A 20,374-nucleotide genomic window follows, 5' to 3' on the forward strand; every position below is an offset into this window, starting at 1 on the left:
CATCATTCCTTGAGCTCTATTTTGGGAAGGGTACCTGCAGAGGTATAAGAGTTACCTGGGTAGAGAGGGAATCAAGCCTTCATTGTTACTCGGAGAATGGCCTCATTTCTTTCTGGCATGCAATCGAAGGGAATGAGATATACCCGCAAGTTTAAATGAAATGTAAAGAAGAGGAGCTGGTGGGTCTAATGGTCTGTAGATCTTGGGGAGCCAACTCCTGTCTTCTGCAGCCTCAGCTTTGCTCCCTAGAGGTCAGTTCCAGATGGCGTCTTAAAAATAGACAGGGAACTAAATTCTACGGAAGGTAGAATCAACTGGGATACTTGGCTAGTGAACACTTTTTAGACACAACTACAGGACAATCTGGTGGAGGACATGGATCCTGAGCCATTGAAAGTCACTAGAGGGAGAGCTACCTGCATCTCTCACGCATGCTGGGTAAGGTCATGGGCGGAATTGTGCTATAGAGCACCGTCATGGCCAAAGAAGATACCTCTGGTGTGTGTGGAGGGAGGGTGTGTCAGCAGCAGGGCCCAGTGGTGCTACTTCCTAAACCCTGCAGCTCTTCCTGAAGATGACTGTAAGTTTAGGAAGCCAAGCGATTTGATCAGGGTGACTGATTTCTGAGCTATGCTCAGTGAACCAGCTCTATTGGTTTGCAGGATCTTGAAAAAAAGCAATGAGTGTTGCACACCCGTTCAATTCTTTTCCTGTTTAAAATTTTTTTTCCCCTTCCTTTAGCTTTCTGGCAAAATTCTTCTTGAAACTATTCCAACTCTATTCACAGTCTGAAAGGGGAAAATGTATCTGCACACAACAATATTCAGGTCAAAGTGGAGGGCAAAGTCATGGCTCTGAAGGTCCAAGCTATTTAGAGCAGTGAGGATGAAGCAAGCAGCCAACCTGTGGGTCAACTATGGGGTGAGAGTGATAGCAACTGTGAAGCAAGTCTATGACAAATTCTAGATATAATGTTGCTAAGAAGTACCCTCTGCAGACAGCTTCTGGGAAGGAGTCGGGGCTAGGAAACGCATACGTTCTTCCTGGCTGGGATGTTACTCATATACTCTTTGATACTTTCTTCTTGGGTGAGATTTCACTCATATACTCTTTGTTTTGTTTTGCTTTGCTGTGCTGGAGACAAGGTTTCATGTAGCCCAGGCCAACCTCAGACTTGCTATGTAGCTGAGATTGGCCTTGAACACCTAATTTTCCTGCCTCTCAAGTTCAGATTTACAGGCAAATACCACCACATTCTCTCTCTCTCTCTCTCTCTCTCTCTCTCTCTCTCTCTCTGTCTCTCTCTGTCTCTCTCTCTCTGTCTCTCTCTCTCTCCTCTCTCTCTCTTTCTTTAACCTTGTAAGGTGAGTGATCAGATAGACTCTCTCTCTCTCTCTTTAACCTTGTAAGGTGAGTGATCAGATAGACTCTCTCTCTCTCTCTCTCTCTCTCTCTCTCTCTCTCTCTCTCTCTCTCTCTCTAACCTTGTAAGGTGAGTGATCAGATAGACCCTGGAGAAGGGCACCAAAGAAGAACTTGGCTCAGTTTTCTGAAGGGGGAACAATGATCTATGTGTTGGCTATCTGAATATACCTAAAGTAACAGAATTTTATGGTATAGATATAAAATATCCCTCCAACGGGCCTATGTGGCAAGGGGCTATATTTAGTGTCACTATTGAGAGGTGACTAGATCATAAAGGCAGTAACTTCATCTGTGAGCTACTATGAGGTGTGGTATGACTGGAGGAAGTAAGTCATTGGGATCATTTCTTTAACCTTGTGGCCAAGGTTACTTGTATACTTTTTTGTGTACTTTTTTTCTGCTTCTTGGATGTTATAGTTGAGCAACTCTACTCCACCATAGTACTTTGCCTCACCATAGCCGCAAAACAAGGTCCAGCCAACCGTCGGCTCAGTACTGAAAAGCTCAGAGAAAATAACCCTTTCTTTCCTTAAGTTGTTTGTGTGTCAGTGAATAGTGGACTAACACACTGGAGGACAGTGGACTAAAACATTGGGGGACAGTGACCTAACACACTGGAGAACAGTGGACAAACACAGTGGGGGACAGTGGCTTCAGTTCCTCTGTGACACAGTCCAGGCCAGTATCACTTCTCATCTGTTCTTAGCTTGCAGTTTTAACAGAAAGTCAAAAGCATGCAGAAGCTTCCAGTGTGTATTGACCTTCAGACCTTCATAGCCTGCTCTACCTACAACGCTGCACAAAACAAGCAGGGGCCAGGGCTCAGATCGGAGGCTTTTTTCTTTCTCTGTTTGTACAAACATGTCTCAGTAAGAACGAGATGGAAAGTAAAGAGCTAGTTCTCTGATTCCCAAGACAACTAAAACTGTTGCAGACAGTGTGCTTCAGTGAGTCACAAGCATCATTGCTGGGAGGAAAGTCTGCCCATCCTTGCTCCTCTTGGCCCACATCGGTTGACCAGGGAAGGGGTTCACATTCTTGCACTGTGGAGCCTCAGTAAGCTCATTGCTTGGTGAAGGGTCATCTTGGTTCCTAAGGAGAAAAGAATGTGTGTAATGCAGGGGTGGGGATCTGCTATTTTGTCACAGGCCATGCATAGGAGGGAATCAGCCCTTTTTTTCTAATCTACTCCTCCTATGGCATACTCAGACTCTCCTCTTACGTGTCATTACACCCTCAGCCCTTGTCATTTCTTCTCAAGGATTTCTCCCTTACAACCCTCCCTGGTCCCTCTCTTTGTGATCTCTGGAGCCCTTTACTGCTTCTCTGTTTCCCTTTGGCCTGTCCTTCCAGCCCTTTGCTCTGCTTCTTTATGTCCTTTGATTCCCACCTCTCGGCGATTCCGTCCTGGCCTCTGGCTCTGGCTCTGGCTCTGGCTCCGGCTTCGACTTCGGCTGCGTCCAGGGCCCCGAGAGCCCCGAGAACCTCGAGAGCTGTTGGAACCCCTAGAAGAATTGCTACCAGCGGTAGAGCAGGTGCTGGTGCCCTGGGCATGGCTCAGGAAGCTTGGTCTGCCGTATGGAAGCCAGGCCTCTTCCGCAGCACAACCCAGAAGTGCAGCTGGGCCCACAGGAGGAAACAGATTGTCACCACTTGTCCACTGGCACCCTGTAAACTCTCCCAGCTCTGGGTAATTTCTGAGGGATGGGCACCGGCAGGTTGAAGGCCTAACACATGATTTTGACATGATATGGGTTCAGAAACATTTGGGGTGCTCCTGAGCACAGAGAGATTAGGAAAGGGAGGACAGGACAGAGCACCCAGACCCTACTTTTTCATCATCCTTGGCTTCAGTCCTGGGGGGGGGGGGTCGTGGGGACTCTGAGAACTTTTACTTAGAGGGAATGAAAGAAACAAGAGACAATTTCAATGTTGACCAGACGCATGAATCCAATGGAAGCTGGGACTTCCGCAAACCTCCAGTCCCCTCCCTCTGCCCTGGCTCTCCTTACCATCTGGGTGGGGTCCACGTTGGGCCCCTAGAGGTTGGGCCCCTAGAGGCACTGCCTGCGCCACTCTCCTCTCCCCACTTCGCTCTCGCTCTAGGGAAGACATGCTGCCTGCTGCCCGCAGACCCAAGGGCCAGCTTGTCTCTTCCTCTGGTGGTGGCAAGGGTGGTGGGGGCAAGTCTGAGAAGAAAACTCGTTTTCAGCCAAGTCTCCTGCTTCTTCAGACACTAATATTCCTCGTTCCCCCATCCCTGACACTGGGAGGCAAATGCATGACCCAAGGCTTGGTGTCACCTGCTTCATTCTTCTTGGTTTCTTGCCCATTCTCTCTACTAACTGTCACCATCTCCCAGGCCTAGGGTTCTTCTCACCCCCAGGACTGTGCTCCCTTCTGTAGGGAAGAGCCTTGGGTTTCTTCCGGATTCGAGCACGGTGTCCATGGAGTGGGGGAGTCATCTCTCCAGTTACCTGACGGGTTCTCCCTTTAGTATTAAGAGACAAAGGGAGAGGGGTATGGGGAGGCAATTGAAAGGTATTGAGAAAGGAGGTTGAAGATAAAGTTTTGAAGGGAGAGAGAGTGAGGTGGAAGCAAGCTGAATGTCATCAGACTCACCCGGTGCACTGCTGGCTGTACTAGGGACAGGACTGGGGCTAGCGTGATAGGAGACTACCGGGCCAGCACCCAAGCCAACAGGCCTTCCGTCATGGCTACTCAGAGCAGGCTGGGATACGCTGAGAGGAGAACTTGGCCCAAGGGGTACTCTCCTGCAATGACATAAGGCCTCAGCATGTGTTCACACCACAGAATCAAGAGCTTACTCTGCTCCAGGCATTGTGCTGCACCCTCAGCCTAAAACTTGAATAAGCAAGACATGATTTGTCCCCCACAAGGCCTCAAACCAGGGGAGCGTGAGGACATCCACTTTTGTATGCAATGCCTTGGAAGTTTGCAGACCCACTCCAAAGAGAGAGAGAGAGAGAGCCTGAAAGATGAGTGAGAGCTCTGCTCGACGCCATCTCCCCCCCCACACACACACACAGCATGCTGTCATCTAAACACAGCCATGAGACTTCTGAACCCTCTTCCCCTATATATCCATCCACCCACTGAACAAATGTATGTAGAGGGCCTATAATATTCAGGGTATTCAACACCTCCTTACCTGGGCATCTGATGGAGATGTGGGATGTCAGTAGGGGGTTGGGGAGGGTCAGGAGGTGAGGGGGTAAGAGTAGCTGTGGACTGCTGTCCATAAGAAGAAGTAGGGGAGGGTGTGTCCCTTGGGGCCGGAGCCACCATGCACGCACCACTGGAGCTTGACCCAACCAAGTGGCTTTTCTCAGGCACTGGTGGGCACCACTCTTCCAGATCTGAGCTGAGGTGGGGAAGGAAGATGAGAAGCGAAGGAATGGATAGCTTCACATTTTCTAGAAGCTTCTCTGCTCACTCCCTGCTCTAGGAAGTCTCTGGCTTCTCTAAATGTGAGGGGTATGTGCTGCTGACAGCATCCCTACCTGCCCTTCAGCTCCTCCTCAGTCCCCTCCGGACAGCTCAGCTCACAGGAAGGGGGAGGTGGTGGCAGGGCTTCTGGCCAGCTCAAAGATGGCATTTGTACAGGCTTGCCCAGAAGCTTCCCCTGGCCTCCCCTGGCTCCTGAAGAGGAGAGATAGGGGCATGCCAGGAGCATGCAGAAAAGAGCCAGAGATGAGTCAGTGTGTCAGAAGGAAGTCACAGGCCAGGTGCCAGAGGATCGAGGATATTGTGGATGGGACTAAAGTGAGGAGGGTCATACCACTGTCCCCCTCGCTCCATTCCGGGGGAGCATACTGGCTCCAGGTGCTTGGGTCCCCAGAAGAGTGTTGAGGGAACCCTCCATGGAAGGTCTGTAGCTCTTCCCCTACTGGGTCAATGGTGCTGTAGACAGGACCCTCACCAGAGGCATTAGCACCACGTGCAGTCTGAGCCAAGTACAGGGAGATTCCTGCCTCTGAGGAGGAGAAAGAGGGAGGCCCAGGGGAGGAGGCAGACACACAGACATAGGGCACAGAGGAAGATGGAAGGCAGAAGGAGATTCCATAGAATCAACTTCCTCCCCCACCCCAAATCTGATGTGTCAAACCAAGGCCAAGGTTAAGGACTGATTGTTGTGCTATATAGCTCAAGCCCACGGTCCATCCCCCAGTCCTCTAAGCTCTAACCAAACTCAGGAAGGCCAGGATTCCTCAGATCCCTTCAGTGTGCCCCAGGAAGCTGACAGAGTGAGAAGTGAGGGTGGCAGAAGGCTAAGTCTTGGGGGATGGGGTAGGTGTACCCCCTTAAGGGAATTAGAGTTCCTCACCATTGTAGTATCTATCATCTGGATCAGGATTGCTGGGGCAGCAGCTCCCCCGGGGCTCCTGAGCTGAGGGACTCCGAGGTGGGTGGGGCCAGGAGTCTGCCAGCCATGGGTAGGCAGCAGGGCCAAGGCCCATGGGTGGCCTGAGGGGGAGCAGGTGAATATTGGGAATGGGGAGCCAAAAGAGGCCGGTGAAGGGAGGAAGATGGCAGAAATCAAGAGTCACAGGACAGAAACGATGGTCAGGGGCAGGGACTAGGAGAGGCTGGACATGGAGAGGTGGTCAGGCCTGGAGTGGAAGGGACACTCTCTCTGTAGAAACAATTATCGTTAGAAAGGTCCCAAGGATTACCTGGAACTGGATCCAGAAAGGCCCTCTGAGTGTGGAAAGGACACTGAGGGAGATAAAGGGGAAAGTGGTAAGAGAAGACCTGGTATTGGGGTTCTGAACCCCACAGAGTAGAGATGCTTACCTGCAGGTGTGTAGGCAAAGGAGGCTTCCGAAAAGGAACCCAGAAGAAAAAGAAGAGGGGAAATGAGGTGGGTAGTTGGGAACTCCATTTGTTTGTCTACTCCTCGATCCTCATTCCAAATCTACTCATGTTTATACTAATTTCTTGGAATGAGACTCAAGTCTGTCTCTGTCTCTAACTCTCTGTCTCTGTCTCTTTGCCTGTATTCAGTCTCTGTCCTCCCCCCTCCCCACTTTGAGACAAGATTTCATGTAGCCCAGTCTGTCCTTGAACTCACTATAAGGATGGCTTTGAACCAGTTCCCCTTCTGACTTCATTTTCTCTTTTTTTTTTCCCTAAAACTTTAACAAGTGATCCCTACATGTAACCAAACTTCAGAGATTACTTTTATTACGGAGTAGATCTTTGAGCCGACCAGTCTAGACATCAAGGGGTCATACAGGCCCTCTGACTTGAAAGGTACTTTCCTATTTACTGAGGTTGAATTGCAAAACCAGTGTCCCAGTGTTAAATCTAACCCCTCTGTCCAATCTGGTACTTCCCCCTCTAGAACTGCCCTCTCACTTCCAAACTTGCTTTCCACAGTTAGCGCCGCGAGGCAGCCGAATGGGCAGTGCTCTCCTTGGACCCACCTAAGGCCCCGCCCACCCACTCAGTTGAGGCCCCGCCTCCCCGAAGCCCCTCCCACGTAGGATCCTAGTGCCCGGAGGCGTGGCTCTCACCAGTATAGTGACTGAGTTCTTTGCGCTGCTTCTGGCGCCGGTAGAGGGCGGCGCAGAACCCAAGTAGCAGCGCCCCGCAGGCTGCGCTGCTGCCAGCTAGGAAAGCAGGCTTCCGCAGCACCCTAGCCAACCGTTCCGCCAGCCCCTCGCTGACCTCAGGCCTGGGCTCTGCCGCCGGAGGGAATGCTGTGGGGTTCAGAAAGATGAAAGGAGACAAACCCGAAATCCAGGGGCTCGGACGGCGTCATTCCGGATCCGTAAATCCAACTACCCCACTATTCCCTCAGGTTATTTTTTATTACTTTAAAATTTTTATTGCCTCATTTCATTCTATTTATTTATTTTGAGACAAGATCTCACTGTATCCTTGGCTAGCCTGGAACTCTCTGTGTAGATCAGGCTGGCCTCGAATTCACAGTCAGCCGCCTGTGCCTCTCGAGTGAGGGAATTAAAGCTCTGCCACTTTTGGCTCCCCAAGTTCTCTAGCTCTGCTCTCCCATGCCCACCACCAGACTCACGCAGCTGCACTAGCACTGGAGCACTGGCCACGCCCACACCAGCACTGGTAGCTGCTGCCACCAGGGCTCGATAGATCTGGCCCGGTAGCAGTCCGCTGAACGTCACAGAGCGTGCCCAACCTGCTGCAGATCGATTGAGGTGGAATCGGCTTTCATTACCCAGGCACCAAATCTAGAGAGATCCCGGATACAAGCGTGGTCAGGAGCTGGATTTAGGTCCCAAGGAAAAACGAGGTTGCAGCTAGGGGAAACTGGAGACAATGCTTTGAACCCGTTTCCTCTCTCTCAGACGTTTCCCAGACCCAAAGATTACCTCCATCCTCCGCCATAACTTTTGGCCCTATGTCTCACCTCCCCTAACCCACTCCCAGTGCCCAGCCCACTCACCCAATCCCCAGGCTAACTCTGTACCTGGTATTCAGTGATGACCCCATTTCGCTGGGAGGGAAGTGGAGGCTCCCAGGATACAGTGACACTGCTGTTGCGATCACCCCCCAAGGCCACAGCCACTCCCTGAGGGGGGCCACTGGGGGCTAGCCCAGGGTGGAGCATGGTAAGAAGAAGGACACAGACGGTCATTGCAAGCTGCCTCAAGTTTCATCCTCCCAGTTCTTACATGACAGAACATCCTCCCTTCCTACATTGCTGTTCAAATCTCCCTCCTCTTCCTCCTCTCCAGTCTATATCACTCTGCATCACATCCTTACCCTCCTCGGGAATGCTCCTGGTCACAAAAGGGCTTTCAGCCCCCAGCCCCTCCTGGCCTTGGACTTGCACCTTGATCTGGATTTGGGCCCCTGGGGGCAGTCCTCTTAGCACAGTACTTTGCTTGTGTGGACTCTGTAGGTCTAGCATTGTCCAGCTTCCCTGGTCAAGGCCTGCAATCCTCCAAGACACACGGAATCCTTGCACCAGCTGGACTGGACCATCCACCTATAGGAAATAGAGAAGAGTGTGTTCGAGTCCCGGAGGAGGCTGCAGCCACACAGGACTTCCAAGCCCAAACCCTATTCCGCTCCTGCCTTCCCTAGCCTCTCATCCATGACTCCCCATCACTCCTCAGATGCCCTCATGGCCCCCATCGCCATGCCATCTCTAACCACATCCCTATGCCACACTCACAGTCCAGGAAACCTGCAGAGTTCTGGGCCCAAGGACAGTGGGCTCCTGCATTCGCACAGCCACTTCCCCTCGCTGGCCTTTCCACGGGTCCTCCGCTGGCCTAGATAGGCTGCTGTCTGCTGAGCAAAGAGCCCAGTCAGCAGGGGCCACCAAAGGCAAGACTGTTGTACTAAGGCTATGTTTATCTTCTGTCTCTGCCAGGCTCACAGACTGTAATGCATTGCTGCATAGCACAGCTGCGTTAGGGGAATCTTTTACAGAGGTAACCAGGAGGAGAGGCTAGTATGAATTTTCTTTTCCCTTCTGCATTCATTAAAGGCCTCAAATCATTGTCTCCTATGTGCACTTGATTCCCCCAAGTCCCTTTTAGCCTTAACAATCTTGTACTGCATGTGGTTAAGAGGTTCAATGGTAAGGCGTTACTGAGATGGATGCCGATCACATGCCCTCATTTTCCCCTCCTCCCCTTCTTGGGCCTTCCATGAAAGAGAAGCATGACTTCCTGCTGTAGTCTGGGGCCATCGGTATAGACCTGGCATATCAAAAGAAAATCTGGTGTACTGCCACCATTCTGTGGTTTGGATGGGGTGAGGGCTACTCTCTGCTGTCCCTCATTCATACTCAGGCCCATAAGGCCTCTGGCCTTACCCTGGGTTTGAACAGGCTCAGAGACAGGACTGGGTTCACTGAGGCCCCAGGCTCCAACGGCTCTCACTAGGAATAAGTAGATGGTGTTGGGCTGCAGGCCACTGATGGTGTAAGTTTCCAGCTGCACCCCATCGGCCACCGTCCGCCACGTGTTGCCAGCTGCTTGGCTAAGAAGGAAAGAGATGGCAGGAGTGTCTAATCCAGGAATGCCCAACCTGTCTACTCAGTTTCACCCATTCCCTAGAGAACTTTATCTTGGGAGAGAAGGCCTAGACAATCATTTTTCCAAAATAGCAAAAGTCCTAAGGACATAGGATCCCCCCTCTTTTTAACTCTCTGGCTTTGTATTCAACAATTGTTTCCATGGGCCTGGAGAGACAGCTCAGTAGGTAAAGGCCTGCTGAGGACTTTAAAGTCCTGCAAGCACGAGGACCTGAGTTCACATCCCATGCACCCACATAAACCCCAGGTATGGTGGCACGCATCTCTAAATCTTAGCATTTGTTGGGGGAGGAGGGTAGAGACAGGCAGATCCTCAGAGCTGACAAGTCAGCCTGTCTAACCAATTAGTGAGACCCAGATTCAAAGCAAGACTGTTTTACAGACCCTAGGGGAGGCCACTTGATACTATGCTGTGGTCTCTATGTGCACATATACACCTACACATGTACACTTGCAAGCACACAGACACACAACATCCTCTCCATACCTGAAGGCCTCTATCACATAGGAGGTAGCTGTGGCCCCAGACTGTGGATTGGGCTTCCAGGTCAAGGTAATGCTGTTTGCGGTTACTTCTGTGACTATTGGCTGAGAGGGAGGCCCTGGAGGATTACTGGGTCCTGTTGCTGGACCTGGTGATGCTCCCCAATCTTCTGCAGTGATAGATTATCATTAGATAGATAGACTGGTGAAGGAAGTGAGACATGCCTCCTTCCTAGAAAAGCTGTGGAGCTCCAAAAGTGGCAATGGCTATGAGGTAGCATAGTATATTAACCCAGACTCACATCTGCCTCCCGAGTGCACCAGTTCATCCTCATCCCCACCAACATAGTGTTTGGAAGATAAAATTAAGCCTGAGGCTTGGAAGATATTGGCTATTCTTAAAACAAACCTGGAGAAAGCTACTGCAAGACTAGACTGATGGATAAACTTACCTCGCTTCCTAAGCCAGCTATTCCATGTGGCCTCCCCTATGGAACTCTTGGCCACACAGCTGTAGAAACCCATGTCCATCTCCTGTAGGAGAAGGTAGAGTGCTGGCCCACTGGGAATGGAGCAAAGTAGGGTGAAGGGGTGGAGAGGCAGGTAACAGAAGGATGAGGAGGATGCTGGATACTTTAGGAAGTCTGAGAGAGCAGAGAGGTAGAAATGGATTAGATGCCTAGTTGGTACTTACTAGAGTTGGAATGTGGACCAGATAGCTATTTTCCAGTTACAAGGATTCCAGGGATGTCACTCACCTGTATGCTGACAATGTGTAGAGTGCCATTGTCCATTAAGTTGAACTGTGAGTCATCCCCCTGCAGCCACCTCTCATCCTTCTTCCACTGGATGTTGGGCTGGGGGTTTCCAATCACTCTGCATGGCAGCCATACAGAAGAGCCAAGTACCAGTGTCTGATTGGCTGGTCCCTGGAGAATGATGGGAGGTAGCCCATCTATGGAGGCTGAGAGAGGGAGAACTTGGGTCAGGAAACCTTTGTCCTTCTGCCTTATTTGTTTCATCACCTCATTCCTCCCTCCTTGTCATCCAAGAGGGCTTTGACTGGGACTATTTTGCTGCTAGTTTCCAAACATCAAGAATGTCCCTCAGAAAAATGTCATTTCCCCTTTAGACACATTGAACAGCATCCAAGGGAAACATCTCTTTAAACAATGTCTTTGCAGATTCTGGGTCCAACCCACTCTCCACGAACACATACCTCCTTTTATCTCTAATAGGGCCTTTGCTAGGATGCTACCAGCCACACTGACAGCCTGGCACACATAGTAGCCACCATCCCCGATCTTTACTTCAGTGATGTTGAGCTGGCCTCTTGGAGAGACTAAGAGGCGTCCCATGGGCTGGAGTGACTGACTAGGGAAAAGCAGGACCTAGGATAGAGCAAGGAAACAAGATGGGGAATGGGCAGGATGTAGAGAACCCTATACCTGCTGAGCGAAACTCTAAGATTTTAGTTTGCACTCTGCCTCCAACCATTGACATGATCCAAATTAGTTAGGGTAACTGACAAAAAGGACAGGCATTTATTAGAAGCTCTTGGGGTCCATGCCCCAGTTCTGTGACTTTATTGGTTGAGAAACTCTAAGAAACTAAGCTCTGAGATAAGGCAGGAGGATCACAAGTTAAGAGACCAGCCTTAGCTCAGAAGATGAACCACCTGGGGTCTGGGGAGATGGCTCAGGGGTTAAGAGCACTGGCTGCTTTTCTAGAGGCCCTGGGTTCAGTTCCCAGAATCCAGATAGCAGCTTACAACTGTCTGTAATTCCAGTTCTGGTAGAACTGACACCCTCATACAAACATACATTCAAACAAAATACCAATGAACATGAATAAATCTTTTTTTTAAAAAAAAAGAAGAGCCAACTAACCAACAACAACTAAAATAAAACCTCTGGAGCTGGTGAGATGGCTCAGCGGTTAAGAGCGCCGACTGCTCTTCCAAAAGTCCTGAGTTCAAATCCCAGCAACCACATGATGGCTCACAACCATCCGTAACAAAAATCTGATACCCTCTTCAGGAGTGTCTGAAGACAGCTACAGTGTACACACATATAATAAAATAAATAAATAAATAAATAAATCTTAAAAAACAAAAAAACCTCTGGGCAAGTATATCTTTATGAGCCCCAGTTTCTCCAAACTTGGCTCTAAAAGCTTAGGGGTCAAACTCAGTATGAAGGAATCATGTCAATGTTTTATAAAGCACTGTGATAAATGTTAAATATTTTCTGGCTTAGTGTTTTACTTTCGATAGAGATGTGGGAAGGAAGGAAAACAGGTTTGGGTCTCTGGACAACAGGCCAGGCTAAGACTCTGACTGACCCTCTCTTACTCTTTCCTACCAACACCATTTTCATCCCCATGGGGACCTAATTAAAACATAACAGTCACAAGAACTGGAGACATTGGGAAATTGTGACTATGGGCTTGGGACAAAAATCTTGTAGTTTTCCTGAAGTGTGGAGATAATCAGATTTACTATAGTGACCCTGTAGCACAGTGCCCACTCTTTCCATAGAGAAAATCACTAAGGTTGTAAATTCCATTCTTTTGGGTAGTGTGATCTGGATTCGTTCACTAGGTGGAAAGGAGATGGCTGTGAGCACCCCTGGTGGAATGAGTGATCAATAGAGCAAATCGTCTACCCTAGGAAACTTTAATTCCTTCAATACTTGGTTTCCAGGTCCAAAAGCCAAGGTCCAGATAGTTTGGGGGAGGAAAAACTTAGCTAGATTTCTACTTTCAAGACAGCACTGGTCAACACATCAAGATTCTCTCAGAACTTGCCACTCCGAATTGCTCGGCACCACCTAACATATTGCTGCATTATCACTGAATTGTCCAAGGGCCCAGATGCTCCTGGCCTTTTTATCTTCATTGTTTTATTTGCCCCTCTCAACCTGCAAGAGTTTCTGGGACAGGAAACTGAGAGAGAAGTTTACAAAAAGTGGAGGGAGAGAAAGATCCAGAAGGAAAATTGGTCAGCGCTTTGGAATGAGCTACGTACTTGACTCCCTTCCTTCTGCCAGAAGATGGCAGGTGGAGGGTTTCCTTTGGTCTCACATTGGAATGACACGTTTTCTCCGGGAGCTACTGTCTGGTTCTGGGGCTTAGTCACAAATTGTGGTGGGACTGGGAAGGAGAGAGACAAAAAAAGAAGCCGGATTCAGTGGTAGGGAAGTCCAAAGCTAGATTAATTGCTCAGATCTCTTTGGTTTGATCGTTTCTCTCTCCAGAAGTATCTCATGTGATCTACCCATGCCTCCTGTTCTCTCCTCTCTCCCCCATTCTCCTCCAACACCACCCCTCATATCACCCCTGCAAGCTGACCCAGGAAGAGCCCTCACCGTGAACACTGAGGGAGCCAGATGCCTCTGCGCGGCCCACACTGTTCTCTGCTACACACGTGTATGTCCCCTCGTCTTCAGAGCTCACTTGGTCGATCCAAAGGCTGTGGTCACTCCGAATCTCATACCTGCTCCACTCCCCACACCAAGCTGGGTTGGTCACAGCTACAAACCCCGTCTCTCTCCCCCAGAACAAACACCAGGGTCAAGATAGGCAAGGGGCAGTTCAAATGGTACAGAAGATGGCACCCACTATATGAAGTAAGTTTAACCAGGGACCACTAGTTCTGGGAAATAAATTTCTCTATGCCATGGCCAGGTAGGGTCTGGAGTTCCTGGGTTCCCTCTGTTGTCAAAAGGAAGGGGCTTCTCACCTGCCAGTGGGCAGCTCCCCATCATCCTTGCGCCAGTGTAGATTGGGCTGGGGATCTCCCTGCACCTCACACAGGAAATTCACAGGGGCATCAGCCAGGACAACCTGGTTTATTGGTCTACGCAGAAATGAGGGACGCTCTACAGAGTAGGAGCCATTGAACTGTCAGGGGTACTGCACAGCTACTTGCTCACTGGGCTACATACTCCCATAACTCCAAAATGCCCGGTGCCTACCCAGTACCACAAGTTCAGCTGCCCCACTCTCTCGTTCTCCAGCCATGTTGGAGGCTACACACATATACATGCCAGCATCACTCTTGAATGTGTGTGACATCATCAGCTTTCCTCCACGTATCTGGGGAATAACAATGGTAAAATTGGTCCTTTACAGTCAAAATGTTTGTGATTGGTCCTTTACATCAAAATGTTTGTGAGTGTGTGCATGCTTGTACATGTGTGTACATGTGTATGTAAATTTTACTTGGTTCCTTATAGTAAGCTAATGAAGTTGATTCATGTGTCAGATATGGGGGCTTTGGGGCATCATGGTGTTCTCTCTTGACTTTTTTTTTTTTTAGGGGAGGGGTGCTCTAGAAATCATTTTGTAGACCAGACTGGCTTTAAATTCAAGGATCTGCCTGCCTCTGCCACCCAAGTGCTGGGATTAGAGGTATGCACCTACATACCCAAGCTCTTTCCACAAAAAAACAAAAACAAAAACAAACAAACAAAAACAAAGACAAACCTGAGTTCTTTACTTAGTAGCTTAGTTTCAAATCATCTTCTGTACAGTACCAAGACATTATTCATAGGTCTCAAGTCCCTTAAGACTAGTGGTTCTCAACATTCCTGATGCTGCCATCCCTTAATGCATACAATTTCTTTTTTTTTAAGATTTATTTATTATTATACATAAGTACATTGTAGCTGTCTTCAGAGGCACCAGAAGAGGGCATCAGATCTCATTACCGGTGGTTGTAAGCCACCACGTGGTTGCTGGGATTTGAACTCAGGACCTTCGGAAGAGCAGTCAGTGCTCTTAGCCACTGAGCCATCTCACCAGCCCACATACAGTTTCTTATGTTGTGGTGACCCCCAACCATAAAAATTTTTTGTTGGTACTTCATAACTGTAATTTTGTGATTGTTATGAATTGTAATGTAAATATTTGATATCCAGAATATTTGATATGCAGCCCCCAAAGAGGTTACAGCCCAGAGGCTGAGAAGCACTGTCTTAGACTCAAGACTTCCTCCTTTGAGGCATGTCCTAGATTCATTGCCTACATGTATGTGAATGTGTACACACATATACACACACTCACGGTGATTGCCTACATGTATGTGAATGTGTACACACATATACACACACTCACGGTGATCCTTCCCTCCTCTTCCTTAAGCTTTATATTGCCTTTCTTCCAGGTCACCAAAGGCTCTGGGTGACCCTTAGGGGGCACACATTCCATTACTGCTGGCTCCCCCACCGCTACCACCACGTTCCCAGGCGATTGTCGGAAATCATCACGGAGGACTGAGAATAGAGAAGGGACCATGGGGAGAAAGGTCAGAAAAATAAACAAGGTAGAATGATGTTAACAGGAGCTGAGTGTCATAGGTCATAGGTCACAACTGACCTGGTTTCCTGAAATACCAAGTCAAATCTACTTCCTCCCCCATGGTCAAGGTTTGGTGTTAGAGACCAAAGGTCTCTGTCCCAAAAAAAGACGTTCATTGGACTGACCCCACTCCACCCCGCCCCCAGGCCGACTCTCTGTTGGCCTTCCGGAGTGCCCCAGGTTCTAGAAGCATCAGCTGACGAACTCTCTTACCAGCTACTTCCAGAGAGGCGTTTCTGCTAGCCGCTGCTCCCAGGTAGTTGCGAGCCACACAGGTGTAGACACCCTCGTCAGGCCGAGAGCGACGCCCGTGCACAATGCGGGGAAAGAAGAGGGCACCGCTGGGCAGCAGCAGACGGTGAGCACGCGGATCCTCCCGTGCAGTCGCCACGCGCGCCCCATTCTTGTACCACTCGATGTTGGGTCGAGGCCGGCCTTCGGCACGACAGGGCAGAGTAGCAGGCTCGCCCCTGGAAACCACCAGATCTGGCGGCTGCTCCACGATGCGTGGCATGGCATCTTCTGATCCAACTCTTGACCCTGGAGAAGAAGGTAACTCCAAGTACACAGGCAAAGCAACTGAGGGAAGACCAGGTTTGCTCTGAAGAGTAAGAGAACCCTCTGCCTCATTCATCTCCCATTCTTCCTTTGCTAGAGTCATCTACATCGGCCCACCTGTCCTCCTGCTCTGTAGGCTCTGGTAAGCCTTAGCCTGGAACAACGGAACCGCCCTCAGATAGCAGATCTATAGAGGGATCAGAGCACAGACTCCTAGGAAGGCTTCCTGGGTCTTCTTGAGATGCAGGCCTCATTTCTTGACTAGTGAGCGATGGCTGAGCATGCTTTGGTGAGGAACCTGTACCCTAGCAAGTTGATTTGCACTCACACACACTGGATCGCATATAATTCTTGTTCAGTGAGCAACCAACCATGCATACCATACCGCAGCAGACACTAGATTATTCATCTCTGATGATCTCTGCTCCCACAGATGAAATGGACAAAATTAATTGTCCTGGATTCTTCGTATAAGAAAAGCTGTTAAGGGCTGGGGCTAAGACTAGAAAAGTTCTTAATTTGAATGCTCTGAAGCCCCAGGTAATCACGGTTTTTCCCCCCCTATTTCCAGGAATCCTGTGAAGTCACAGAAATTAAACATGTTGGAAGTGGAAATTTGAGTGGCGCTGCTTTTCCTAAAAGGTACAGTTTTAAAAATCAAGAAATTCCTATCCTCCTTACCTCTCTTGAAACCATTTCTCTGTACATTCTGCCCCTGTCTTTCTCTTGTCCTACAGACCTCCTTCCTGAAGCTGGTTCATCTCCTGCCTCAGGTTTGGGACCCAGGTGTCATCCTCATCCACAAATGTTCCCATGCCCCCATTGTATCCTCATTCTCACCTATGCAGGATAGTTAAATACTGAGCTCTCAGTCAGACCTATTCGCTTCTGCCAGTAGGCGGCGCTGAAGCCTTGCACAATCTGGTGTCCTTAAATAACCAGGGACTCTTGGGCGCATCTGTTCTGCGGCTCTCTCTCGCCCCCACCCCGCCTACCCTGTTCCAATATCCTCAGAGACCTCTTGGTTCTAAGCCCAGTGGGGGATTAGGTTTCGTTTCTTGCCCTTCCTTTTAAGAGTTCTGGTATAGAGAATGCTGGGGCATGGCGGGTGCAGGCTCCACCCTGGTAGTTGATTTGATTACTCGGAGTAAAATCAGTTTCTTTCCCACGTATGGAAGAGAATAAATTTCTCAGTCTTTTCCCTTCCAGATGGAAGGAATCTCTGCTGCTCACGCATCTCTTTCCTCTGTCCCATCCCAATCCTGTTTTGGAAACACTCCACCGAGAGAGGCCCCTGGAATGGCTAGAGCCCAGGTTTTGGCTTCGAAATACTCTGAGCTAGAATCTCAGATTTGACACTTCCCAGAGTTAGTAAGTTGGACATCTTATTTAATTGCAGCCCGTTGGTGGCCCATGCCTGTAAGCCCACTGCTCTGGGTGTGAAGGCGTCTAAGTTACATAGTCTAGGTCTCAAAAACAAAAAGGTTCAGGTCTCTAAATTTCACTTCCTTATCTGCAATGTGGGAGTTCAAAGCCCCCCAAAAGATGCAAGACACATCAGTAGCTATGACAAGTTTACCATTATTTAATATCCTTTCTTCCCCAGCACTTTAATATGGCTCCTACAGTTTCTACCTGAATGAGACTCTAGGCTCTAGTATTTCTAAACCCATCCCATCTCTACTTCAAAAACCTCTCATATGTGATGAAAATACACTTAAGTTCCCTGCTGCCAAGATTTTGCTCTATGCTTTTGTGGTCACTGCCCTATTCTTTATCCTCCATAGCTGTTTTTTTGTTTTGTTTTGTTTTGTTTTTTGTTTTGTTTTGTTTTGTTTTGTTTTTCTTCCCTAGTGGCAGTGTAGCGACCAACAACCATCGTCCCTCCCTGGCTTTTCAAGCTTAAGTAAAAAGGTAGATGTCTGGTATACAGCTCTAGGTGAGTAAAAAAATCCGAGAAAATAACTGCTTGGTCTCTTGGGATTCCTCAAAGGTGGCAAGACTGGAGAATCTCAGCCATCTTCAAACTCCTTCCACACAACACCCTTTTGATCCACCCTTTCCCTCTAATTCCTGCAGACACAGCCGAGAGCTCTCTTTCCCTGGAATTTCTTCCCTGTCATTCCTGGTCTCTGGAGATGCTTCGACAGCAGCCTAATGAATAGCTAATGGCCATGCAAATAGGGCTCTGGGGCTCCTCCCTTGCACCTGAGTACCAGGGGGGAGAGACAGGAGGGAGGGAGGGAGGGAGAGAGAGAGAGAGAGAGAGAGAGAGAGAGAGAGAGAGAGAGAGAGAGAGAGAGAGAGAGAGAGAGAGAGAGAGAGAGAGAGAGAGCGCAAAGGTGGACCGTGGCCAGAGTCCGAGGCCCTAGCCTAAGTTGGGCAGAGGCTTCCCAGAGGGAGAGTTCCCGACATAGCCAGCAGGGAGCGCGATCAGGCCTCTCTCCAGACTGCCTGCAGCGCTCAGGGGGGCAGCGCTGTCTCAAGTTATTTATTAATCACTGTAATTAGCAGTAACGACCTCGCCATCGCTCTGCCAGGCTGGGTCAGCTGTGGGTCTCACTGGGGATACAAGCTTAATACTAAGTTTCCTTGAGAAGATCGCTGACTTTGACCCTCCGCGTAAAAACACCTACAAAGTTGAGGGCTTTCCCACCCTTGCTCTGAGCGAGGTTTTTGAAAACTTTAGGTCCTGGAAGTGGCATCTGCTACTTGGGTGGATCACTTAGTGCCCGGTTTAGCCTTGGCCGACTGGCGACATCGTGCCCTCTTCTAACCTTCCTTCTTAGCTTGGAACTTGCCCTTTACAGTTCTCCCACCTGGGGTGGGTGTGGTAAGTGGATAGCAGGAGAGATGAGGAGGAAGGGGCTCAGCAGCCCTCCACCACAGGCAAATACACCAACTCAGATGCTCCTTTGGGACCCCACTTCCCAGGAGGGCCCTGACAGGTGCCCCTGGGTCCTGGAAAGGATGGAGACCTTCCCTTCCAAGCAGCCCTCTCATCCCGATCTCCAAATCTAAGGTCCCCATCGAACAGTCTCACCATTGAGAGAGGGGTCTCCAGGAGGAAGCAGACTAGGGTTGAGCGCTGCCAGCGAGGAGTTGAAGCCGAAGAGTAGTTCGCTGGAGTTGGAGATGTCCCCGGCCAGGGAGTCCGCGAACAAGTTCATCTGTAGTAGTGTTTTAAGCAGGTAGCGCAGCATAGCGCAGCCCGCCTGGGTCTTGGGCAGGGGCCTCGGAGCCCAGGCCCTGGGTCTGGGACCCGTGGGCCGGGAGCCGTAAGCCCCTCCACAGCCTTTGCGCGCTGCGGCAGCCACGATGCCGCTGTCCTGCAGGCGTGCCTGGGTACCGGCCGTGCCTCTGCGCGGGCTGTCCTCCTTCGCTGGTTCTTCTCTCCACCCCCCAGTGCCAGAATCCCCTGGGAGCTGGGCGGGCGGAAAGCAGGTGCCACTCGGATCACACCGTAATTAAGGGCTTAATCCGCCTTCCTCCATACCCCCACCTCCACCAGAATGGCCACTAGCAGGGCCGCGCGCAAGTTAGAGTCCCCGCCCCACACTCCTCTCATCAAATGTTGCTCTGAACCTGGCGGGAGACTTTCTCTCTCTCTCTCTCTCTCTCCCTCTCCCTCTCCCTCTCTCTCTCTCTCTCTCTCTCTCTCTCTCTCTCTCTCTCTCTCTCTCTCTCTCCCCGCGGACTGAGCATCTGTCAGACTCAGCTCTTCTTTCTAAAATTATAGCAGGAATTATTTCTTTTCTTGGACGTCAGGGAAACTGAGGCATTGGGAGAACAGACACTATTGAGCTCTCAATGTCCCAGCTTCCAGTGCCTTTCAAATTCTGGGTCCTGGAAACGTGAGCGCAGGATGCTAGGATACCTGGGAGTGGGGGTGGAGGGGAAGAAGAGAATTCCACCGCTGGATCACCTCCCGCCCCACGTGCGCATCCGATTCCCCCTAATCCTGAGGTTTGCCACTAGGAACCCACAGGGATACAGCGATCCAACTTGACCTGGAGTCCTGCTCCAGATGCCCCCCGCCCGTCAGGAAATCTGGCCGGGTGCTCAGAACTGAGTAAAATTGGAGGAGACTCCGAGAATCCAGGCAGCACGCACCTATTAGCATAGTTCATTGCTCCACTATGACATGTTTTAGGAAGTTGTTTGACAGTTTTGAAGAGACCAAAAGTCTAGAACAAAGGAAGCAAAGTGTCACAGACCGGGTGAATGTCAAATTGTGTGAAACTGCTGGAACCAGATAACAGCTGTTTATCCTCCGGGTCGGGGTGAGGTGGGGTGGGGTGTGCAACAGGAAAACGAAAGCCCCAGTTCTGTCTCGAATAGGGGTTATTTTAGCCTTGGAGATGTTGCAGTCAACCATCTTTGCTTTTGCCCCTCTCCTGCACACACTTTTTCTTAGACTGGAAATGATGTTGAATGTGGAGCAAGAGATCGTGGCTTTCCCATCCTGTAGGTTCTGCGGACAAGTAAGTGTTTGGA

The 20,374-nt window shown here is 49.9% G+C and overlaps 1 protein-coding gene across 1 annotated transcript; it reads right to left on the reverse strand.

Annotated features, from left to right (window-relative positions):
* Window positions 1–2,325: 2,325 nt before the first annotated feature.
* Robo3 (roundabout guidance receptor 3) lies at window positions 2,326–19,249 on the reverse strand. The gene is made up of 28 exons (XM_021172673.2): window positions 18,921–19,249; window positions 15,533–15,859; window positions 15,077–15,234; window positions 13,936–14,056; window positions 13,701–13,839; window positions 13,327–13,454; window positions 12,987–13,111; window positions 11,178–11,349; window positions 10,717–10,922; window positions 10,411–10,492; window positions 9,963–10,128; window positions 9,254–9,420; window positions 8,606–8,721; window positions 8,191–8,416; window positions 7,895–8,016; window positions 7,484–7,655; window positions 6,966–7,151; window positions 6,244–6,267; window positions 6,123–6,165; window positions 5,774–5,913; window positions 5,228–5,422; window positions 4,950–5,088; window positions 4,598–4,810; window positions 4,048–4,199; window positions 3,806–3,916; window positions 3,438–3,614; window positions 2,816–3,045; window positions 2,326–2,517 (listed from the first exon to the last, which is right to left on the reverse strand). Exons 1-28 carry the CDS (start codon window positions 19,078–19,080, stop codon window positions 2,506–2,508), a joined length of 4,209 nt encoding a protein of 1,402 aa, XP_021028332.1. The 5' UTR covers window positions 19,081–19,249; the 3' UTR covers window positions 2,326–2,505.
* Window positions 19,250–20,374: the final 1,125 nt, after the last annotated feature.

This window comes from Mus caroli, chromosome 9 (genome assembly GCF_900094665.2).
Source record: "Mus caroli chromosome 9, CAROLI_EIJ_v1.1, whole genome shotgun sequence".
NCBI classification, from domain to species: domain Eukaryota; kingdom Metazoa; phylum Chordata; class Mammalia; order Rodentia; family Muridae; genus Mus; species Mus caroli.

What these genes read in the sequence shown, in the direction of transcription:
- Robo3 (XM_021172673.2), bottom strand. Translation starts at nt 19,080, where the DNA reads ATGCTGCGCTACCTGCTTAAAACACTACTACAGATGAACTTGTTCGCG. An exon ending in TCCAGTGCTAGTGCAGCTGC is followed by an intron (nt 7,152 to 7,483) that starts GTGAGTCTGGTG and finishes TGAACCCCACAG; the next exon opens with CATTCCCTCCGGCGGCAGAG. An exon ending in ACGTGGACCCCACCCAGATG is followed by an intron (nt 3,046 to 3,437) that starts GTAAGGAGAGCC and finishes CTGTGGGCCCAG; the next exon opens with CTGCACTTCTGGGTTGTGCT.